Source organism: Phoca vitulina, unplaced genomic scaffold (assembly GCF_004348235.1).
Source record: "Phoca vitulina isolate PV1807 unplaced genomic scaffold, GSC_HSeal_1.0 scaffold116, whole genome shotgun sequence".
Classification (NCBI taxonomy): Eukaryota; Metazoa; Chordata; class Mammalia; order Carnivora; family Phocidae; genus Phoca; species Phoca vitulina.
In genome coordinates, this window is record NW_022589819.1 from 499,035 (window position 1) to 508,021 (window position 8,987).

Sequence of the window (8,987 nt, forward strand, 5' to 3'; positions counted from 1 at the left end):
GTGTACTTGAGGTGTTGGGCAGGAATGACTCAGGCAAAAGACACAGCAAGAAGAACCACCTAGAAATATGCTTTTTATCTGTGCACACGGAGATAGGACCAGCCCCTTTGAAGTCTCAGTCTTTGGGGGAAGGTGTCTTGGGGGCTGATGGGAGGTCCTGGGTCATGGCTTCCACGTACCACGTGGGCAGGAAGGCATAGGGTGCGTCTCGATGTTTAGACACTGTGACTGGGCTGCCAGGCTCCCAGGAGAAGAGATGGACAAGCCTAGGGGGCACATGGAGTCACAACTTGAGGGCTGGAGGAGAGCTCCGGGGACCCAGAGGGCAGGGGCAGAGCTGAATGCCTCACCTGGGGTCATCCTGGACAACGGTATTCTGGGCAAAGCTAAGGAAGGCGGCACAGAAGTTCATGCACACGGAGGGATTCCAGCCATCACGGTCGTTCTGGAGGGAACCGAGGAGGAGGCAGAAGACAGGCAGTGAGGGTGGGGTGGGGGGGAAGGCGGACTGCAGCCTGGAACACTGGACCTGTGGTCCTGGTGTGGGGGATGCAGGTGGGAACTGCGACACCGCTGCCTTACCCTGACATATTCGAACATCTCCATGGTAGGAAAGGTCTTGAGGGAACAGACGAAACCCTCTGGGTTACGGAAGCCAGCAACGACGTTTGGGACCCCCAAAAGGAATGACTGAGCCCACCATTTTAGGAGCTTATGTCTGTCAGGAAAGGCAAGGGATCAGTAGGACCCTTCCTTCATCCTCCAGCTTCTTCCCCCAGGTCCCTTTTCCAGCTGTCCGTTCTAGGCTCTCACCCTACCCAACCCCATCCTGAACCTGTAGAAGCTCCTCCAGTGGCCAGGCCTGTGCATCTCCTTGGAGGTCTTGAGCTCCACATAGCAGGCAGGGGGCTGTGTGGATGGGGCCCGGGGGTCCGTGCAGTCTACTTCCCCCGAGAAGAGCAGACGATGGTTTCCCAGGCGGCTGCGTAGCACAGAGCAGAAGGCCACATTGGTGTTAACCTCCCCAGAGGGGTCCGGGGAGCTTCCAGGTTTGTCTGCACAAGGAGAGAAGCGGCAACAAGGGTGGGGGCTTTCAATCTCCGGGGAAGGGGGAGGGGGCTATAGACCAGGGGCAAGTCTCACCTGCACACATGTACTGCTCAAACTTGTACCCCATGTACATAAGCTCCCGGAGGAGGGGTGGCCGGGCAAGCCTCTGGGCCCGAGCTGCTGGTGTCTCTACCTCACTCAGGTACAGTGTGCCCTGGAAGCGGGAGGCTGCCAGCTGCCAGCCCTCCTGCTGCTCATACGGTGTCGTCAGCAATTTGGTCAGATGCCCCCGCCATGTCACTATGGCCCCTGCCAGCCAGCCTGGACCCCTAAGAGAGAGGAGTTAGAAGCATTAGCTCAGACGATTTCCCGAAAGAAGAACCTAGGTTCCTTCTCAAGACCAAACTCACTCCAGCTTTGGGTTTCCTAATTTTAGAGGGTAGGTGCAGATGTCTAGATCTACCTGTGTGCTATACTTTGCTCACCCCTCCAGCTTGCCTCGGTGATCCAGGAGCCAGCGCAGCAAGTGATCCAGCCTCTCTTGGACCTCCTCATCCCTGGGCTGGTATCGATCAGGGTAACCGTCTCTGAGGTCAAAGTGGAGGCCTTGGTCATTGGTAGGGGGTGGGCTGTAGTAGCGCAAGGCTTGAGCATCTCCGTGGTACTGGCGTTGTGCATCCAGGGAAAAGCAGCCCAGTTCGGAAGGGCGCCCATAGAAAGGGAAGGGCCCAGAGTAGAGAGCAAGGTCTGTGGGCAGCAAGGATGCTGGGCTGGGGAGTTTGTTCCGAGGCTCAGCCGCCTCTACCTTCTCCGCTCTTCTCTTGTTCTCTCTGCGATCCATGAGGTCCTGAGAACTGGGGGTTGGGAAGTTATCCTTTCACAGAGGAGGCCTGAAAAAGGGGGCCTCTGGGTCAGGACTAGGCGAGCCTACTGATGGCCAGGCTCTGGCCCTGAAACAGAACCAAGGCCAGGTGCACATCCCACCTTTTCCCTTGACCTATACCCCCGCCTCCAGATGCTCCAAACGCAGTGAGCTGACGAAGGCTGTCCGCGCTCTGAGCAAGGATCTGATTACCTCAAAGCCCGCCAACCTCCACCTCCACCTCCGCGGGGCTAAGGCGTCACGGCAGGTGCGTCCAGAAGTCGGGGTGGCACGCAAAGGTGGTTTTCCGCCCTCCGAGACGCAATCACTCAGCGACAGTGACGGGCAGACCCCTCAGCGGCGCGGGCTGGGGTGCGCTTCACCCCGGAAAGTCGAGCTCCAGCCCGCCGCCCACGCGTTCCCGGCCGCGAGCGCCGGCGGAGGAAGCCAATCCCGGCAGGCGTGCGGCGGCGCTCCTCTCGGGCCGGCTGAAAGGGCGAGTTGACGCCTCTTTGGTCCCACGTCATCTTTCTTCCACCCGGCGGGCCGGCCTCCTGGGAGCCCGACGTCACTGCTCTGCGCCGGAAGACGCCGTCTCCGTGTCCCCTTCCCTCAACACCGGCCTCTTCCCCGGCAGCCTGAGATCCCGGGATATGAGCCGGAAGAGGCAGCGCCTGGTCCCGGACGCCTTTGGGCTGAAGAGGCGGCGGGAACGAGGGCAGGCAGAGGCGGATCCTCTGAGGGGCGAGTCAGGTAAGCGCGGCGGCCCCGGGACGAGGCGGGGAGCGGCGTGCGGTGGGAGAACGGCGCCCCCCCGCCCCCCCTCCCGCCTCAGTGACCCGGTCTCTCCGCCCAGGGTCGGCGCGCGCGGCCGTCGCCGAGCTGGTGCAGCTGTTCCCGCGAAGCCTGTTCGAGGACGCGCTGCCGCCCATCGCGCTGAGGAGCCAGGTGTACAGCCTTGTGCCCGACAGGACGGCGGCCGACCGGCAGCTGGTGAGTGGCGTCGGAGCGACGGACGGAAGCCGCTTCCCGGCGTCGCGGGCGCTCCCGAGGGTCCCCATCACCCAGACGCTCAGTGGGTCCGCCGGCGCCCGCCGCGCAGGGGGCGTTCGGTCTCTCTGTGCCGGGCCCTGCGGGGCCAAGGGAAATGCCCCAGACCCTGTTAAAAGACCCTCCGGAAGTAGGGACCATGCCACATCGTGGAAGTGGAAGAGCGACTCTTTTGGGGGAAACGGAGTCCTCGGGCATAGTTGGAGCTTGACAGCGCGGGGAATGCAGGCAGGCGTCAGAGCGGCAGGCCTTGGGCGGCAGTGCTGTTTCTGCCTTAACACCGAAGGCGATGAGCTGGAAGAGAATGTTAACCAGGAGCGGGAACGCTGCGTTGCGTGGATTGGAGGGAGTGAGTGAGATGAGACGGGGAGGTCAGTCAGGAAGACATTGCAGCGGAGAACTGATGAAGGCCTAAATGAGGGGAGTGCAGGAGGGAGGGCGAGGATGGGTGAAGGTGAGGGATGTGGGGAGTGGGGAAGAGGGAGGAGTCCCGGATGACTCAGATTTTCTGGATGATGAGACTGAGTGGGTTGGTGGAGTAGGAGGAGGAGAATAGAGTAGGAGGGCACTGAGTTGTTGGGGCGGTTGGTATATTTGATTCTGTAGAATTGGAGGTGCTTGGGGAGCATCCAAAGGCAAATGTGTAGTGGACAGTTGGATATGAGGGACTGGAGAGAATTTTGGGCCAGTGATACTAGATTTGAAGTCATTGAGGTATGAGCAGTGGTTCAGTCTGTGGATGTGGGTGAGATTGGGTAGGAAGAGTGAGTAGAGGAGTAATTTTTAACCTTTTTACAGACTTTAAAAGATAATGAAAGCTATGGCTCTCTCTTTTCAGGAAAATGCATACATGCCACATACATACAAGGTGTTATGTGCATTTTTTTGTGGGGGGAGGAGAGGTTGTTTCATAGGTCCTCTGAGGTCCAGGGTTAAGGACCTCAAGTTTAGAGTGAAAGGGCCAAATCTACAAAGCTGAGAGATACCCACGTTTAAGGCAGTGTTTCTCAAAGTATGTCCTGAGTTCTACCTGTATCAGAACTACCTGGGCTACTTAATCAAAAATAAAGGTTCCTGGGACTCACCTAAGGCTGATAGATGCACATTTCTTGAGGTAGGATTTGGGAATCTACATTTTGAATTACTGTCTCAAGCGATTCTTAATGTTCCTTAAAATTTGGGATCCATTGATGTAAGGGAAAAGCAGAGGAAGAGGAGTCTCTGGTAGAGGCTGAGAAGGAATTGCCAGAGTTAGGAGGAACCCAGGAAGAGGCCTATTGGGAAAGCAAATAGATTTTCAAGGAGGTAAAGTAGTTGGCAGTGTTAGAACCTGCGATTTAAGGCAGTGGTCGGTAAAGGGATTAAGTAAAATAATATCCAAAATCTGTCCATTGGATTTAGCAGGTGGAAGATTAATGGCAACCTGTCAGGATGAAAAGAGGGAAGAAAAGGAAGATGGAGACTAGCTCCACTCTCATGAGGAAGTGAGTTAGATGGAACCACTCCTTATAGAGTATTTGTTGTTTTTTTAATTTACTAATGTTAGCCTAAATTTTAAAAAAGCTTTAAAAATTGCACAAAGGAAAATATAAACACACACAATTTAAAGAATGTTCATAAAGCAGATACTCATTTAACCACCACCCAAGGCCGACTATAGCTACATATATCACTCTCCGATCAAAAGGACTTGTGTCCCTTGGTGGCAGCTATGATCCTGACTGGTATGATAATTGTTCCTTTGGTTTTTTTATACCACCTATGTGTTTACCTGTAAACAGCATAGCTTAGTTTCATCCATTTTTGACCTTGTTATAAACAAAATCATACTGTATATATGTATTACTGTATTTATATCTGGTTTCATTAGATGAATACTTTTGAAATTCTCCGTTTCATGTAGCAATAGTTCATTTGCTTTCATAGATTTTTATTTTGTGAATATGTCTCATTTTGTTCTAGTGAAAAAAATTGTTTCTAGGCAATTGTTAATTTATCATCTAAATTTTCAAATTAGCATAAAGTGTGTAGTTTCATTTTATTGTCTATCGGATGTGTAGCTATGACCCTTTTTTCATTCTTTGTATTGATTATCTGTGCTTTTTCTAGTCTCTTCCTCCCCCCCCGCCCCGTTTTCTTGGTCAGTCTCACCAGTAGCTTATCAATTTTAATAGTCTTTCAGTGAATTAATGTTTAGCTGTGTTGCTCTCTTATACACATGTTTTCTATTTTATTGGTGTTTCCCTTCTACTGTTGGGTTTATTTTACTTTTTTTCCCATTAATTTCATCCTTTCATCATTTCTAATATATGCATGTCAAGTTGTAGTTTATTTTAAGCATGTGCAGATATATATATAGTTTTGGCACATATTTTAGTTATCATCCAGTTTAAAATGTGTTCTAACTTCTTTTGTGATCTTTTTTCTTTGACCAAGGGTTGATTAGAAATATATGTCTTAATTTTATGCATTTCCATATTACCTGTCAACAATTAGTTGTTACTAATTTCTTTTTTTTTTTTTAAGATTTTATTTATTTGACAGAGAGAGAGACACAGCGAGAGAGGGAACACAAGCAGGGGGAGTGGGAGAGGGAGAAGCAGGCTCCCCGCTGAGCAGGGAGCCCAATGCGGGGCTCGATCCCAGGACCCTGGGACCATGACCTGAGCTGAAGCCAGACGCTTAACGACTGAGCCACCCAGGCGCCCCTGGTTGTTAACTAATTTCTGACACAAATGATATTGTGTTCAGAGACCCCATACACAATATGATTTCAGTCATTTGAAGTTTATTGAGACTTGCTTTGTGCTATGTGGTCAGTTTTGCTAAATATTCTATGTATATTTGAAGAGAATATGTATTTTTCAGTTATTAATTTCTTAGTAACTAAAGTTAATGGAAGTTATTTCCTCACTTATTCTTGTCTGTTCTGAGTTTATGAGAGGTGGAGTGATACACTTTTGTGATTATGGATTTGCTATTATCTCTTCAAATATTTTCTCTACCTTCCCACCTTCCTTCACCCAAAGTCTTGACTGTTAATTCCTTGAAGGCAGGGCCTATGTCTTGAAAACTATTTTATCTTAGTGTCTGGCATATGATTGGAAAATATATATTGATTGCTTTATAGGCAACTGATAAGGTGGGTGGATGGGAAGCTGGGTAACTAATTTGAAAAGACTATATTTAGTCATCCACCCTGATTCTCTCCCCACAGTTTTTCCTTTGCATAGAGAAAAACTCCCAATCTTGGCAATAAAATCTCCCTACCCAAAAGTGCCCAGAGTATACCAGAGTATCTTACCCTGATACCCCTCTTTTTACTCCCATCTCTCTGGAGGCAGAAGGCGCTTCAAGAGCAGGGGGAGATCAGAATCATCCAGCTAGGCTTTGACTTGGACGCCCATGGAATTATCTTCACTGAGGACTACAGGACCAGAGTGCGTGTAACTGTGTGTGTGCATGGGGGGGAAGGGGGGCAAGCAGGGAAATTGGAGAATGGAAATAGAAAGAAAAAGAAACAATTCTCCCACTCTACGTGTCACAGAGAGGACACAGGGCTCTGGTGAGTAGTAATATAAAGGAGAAGAAAAGGAGGAAAAGTATGAGAGGTAGAAGGACATGAGCGAAAGGGAAAACAGGAAGAGAAATGTCATGGAGGTGGTCAGTGGAGGCTGAGGGTGGGGCCAGACCACATCTCTCATCTCTGGTTCCAGGTCCTCAAGGCCTGCGATGGTCGACCATATGCTGGGGTAGTGCAAAAGTTTCTGGCTTCGGTACTTCCAGCCTGTGGGGACCTTAGCTTCCAGCAAGACCAAATGACACAGACCTTCGGCTTCAGGGACCCAGAGATCACGTGAGACTTGGGGGAACAACAGAACTCAAGCATCTGATACTTCCCTGCCTCTTTCCAGTCCTATCCAGCTTTGTCCTTCTTCTGGTGCACCTGCCAAAAGGATGGACTCTTCTTTTTAGGAAAATGACCTAAATTTGTACTCCTCCCCTGAGAGAGGAGACCTGTTTTATTTGAGGCCTTGGAAAGAGCCCTAGGCTAGAATTCAAGAGATCTGGGTGGCTAATCCAATGAATTTAGAGGCCCGGCAGGCACCATAAATGCCTGATGTGAACCCTGCTGAGACTAAGAGAGTAAGAGAACGGTAGGAGATTGGATGCCCCTAAAGCCTTCACATTAAAAAGCAGTGACTGGACAAGGGCAAAGTAAAAATTCCATTTCAGGGGGCCTTACCTGGCTCAGGCTCCCTACTTTGTAACCCAAGGTACATGTGAAAGCATTTTGTAAACTTCTTAGTAAGACGTGGGAGGAGCCCTGGTGAGGCATGCGTAGGCAGTGGCAGGAGCACAGAAGAAAGGCCCTTGTTTCTCCCCTGGGGTTGAGCTGAGGCTGTGTCAGGGCATGTGGTCAAGGAGAGCTTCTGGGAGGAGAAGCTGCTTTAGTTGAACAAGTAATAGTAATAGGAAAAGGAAGAATGGGAGTGGGGGGCAATCCAGGTAGAGGAATGGAAGCAAGGGCCGGGGCACCGAACAACAGGGTGTGAGCAGAGAACCACTCCAGGGTGGGCTTCTGTTACTTAGTCCCCTTGCATGGTTGCCCAGTTTTGGGGAGACAGTGTCCAAGCATCATTGGGCAAGGAGAGTGTTCTTAGAGCCCAAGCCTCCTCTCTCCTGGCTTCCCACCCTCCTTAGGCAGCTAGTGAATGCTGGAGTCCTCACTGTCCGAGATGCCGGGAGTTGGTGGCTGGCCGTGCCTGGAGCTGGGAGATTCATTAAATATTTTGTTAAAGGTATTCTATCCGCAGCTCAAGCCCTCACTGGCTCAAGAATACCTTTGGGTAGCTCCTCGGGGTCCAGGCCTTATTCACCTTTCTCTTCTCCTGTGCCATTTCTCCAGGGCGCCAGGCTGTCCTTGGCATGGTCCGGAAGGCCAAGTACCGGGAGCTACTCCTATCAGAGCTTTTGGGCCGGCGGGCGCCTGCCACGGTGCGACTTGGCCTCACCTACCACGTGCATGACCTCATTGGGGCCCAGCTGGTGGACTGGTGAGTCTCACCCCCAGCCTATGGCAGATGACCGAGCAGTGACCCAAGGTTGGATTCCCTCTGGAATATCCCAGGCCAAGCTCTGAGTTTTCCCCAAACTTTTGGCCTAGGTATCTGGCTCCAGCCTCGTCTTTTCTTTTGCACAGTGTCTCCACCACTTCTGGAACTCTCCTCCGCCTGCCAGAGACGTGAGGATTCTGCTTGTCATTGCATACCTCCCCAGAGTGGGGTGAGAGGGGCTCAGGAGTACTGTCCAGTGGTGGCTGAGACAGGGTCACCTTGGGAAGGCGTGGGAGCCCGGATGAGTGTTGGCGTTGTATCTGCACAAAGGGTCAGACGTGATTGCTGCTGTTTACCTGGGCTCTGACCCAGTGGTGGGGTTTGGGCAATGCTTCTCTGCCCTTCCATGGAAGTGGAGCCCGAAAGCATGCCAAGGCCGTGGCTGTTGCCTTCCTTGCAGCAAAGTACTGCTGTCACACTCTTGGGATAGGAAGATGGGATTTCTGGGGAGGCTGGTGAGGGAGGGCAGAATCCTCTGTCCTACATGTCGAGGTAAAACTGCCAAATAAAGTACTTCTGCCTGTGCAATTTCCTGGATGTTTTTTGTTTGATGTGTATTTGGGCGCCCCTGTGGGAGTAGAGTCAAAGCCAAACTTGAGCCTGAGCTTTGCCTCATTGTTCGGAGAGCTGAAAGGACACTGAGGTCAGTTCTCCCTGCGGGATGGTAAAGGTATGCCTGATCTCCTCAACCACAGAATTTCTGTTAGGGCCTACACAAAGCAAAGGTCTGGTGTCGTTCAGGTTTTGTGGGGGATGTAGTTAGAGATAAGTGTCTTGTACCTTGTTTTGTTAAGATTTTTACAAAGGAGCCATGTGTCTCCAACCATGTACTGAGCCACATTGGACTCCTATGCCCACACATACTGGAGCGCGCGCGCGTGTGTGTGTGTGTGTGTGTGTGTGTGTGT

General features: G+C 51.4%; 2 protein-coding genes across 2 annotated transcripts; one reads left to right on the plus strand and one right to left on the minus strand.

The window, feature by feature from the left end:
- Position 1: 1 nt before the first annotated feature.
- DXO (decapping exoribonuclease) lies at positions 2-2,218 on the minus strand. The gene is made up of 7 exons (XM_032398426.1): positions 2,126-2,218; positions 1,536-1,940; positions 1,144-1,379; positions 836-1,055; positions 583-718; positions 351-445; positions 2-266 (listed from the first exon to the last, which is right to left on the minus strand). The coding sequence occupies exons 2-7, from the start codon at positions 1,889-1,891 to the stop codon at positions 116-118; spliced, it is 1,194 nt and encodes a 397-aa protein (XP_032254317.1). The 5' UTR covers positions 1,892-1,940; positions 2,126-2,218; the 3' UTR covers positions 2-115.
- Positions 2,128-8,843, plus strand: STK19 (serine/threonine kinase 19; the record flags this gene model as incomplete). Its single annotated transcript, XM_032398427.1, has 7 exons — positions 2,128-2,665; positions 2,769-2,905; positions 6,307-6,402; positions 6,679-6,818; positions 7,667-7,764; positions 7,872-8,019; positions 8,166-8,843. Coding segments are annotated over 7 exons (1,203 nt in total), but the record flags the coding sequence as incomplete, so codon positions are not given.
- Between the last annotated feature and the right edge of the window lie 144 nt (positions 8,844-8,987).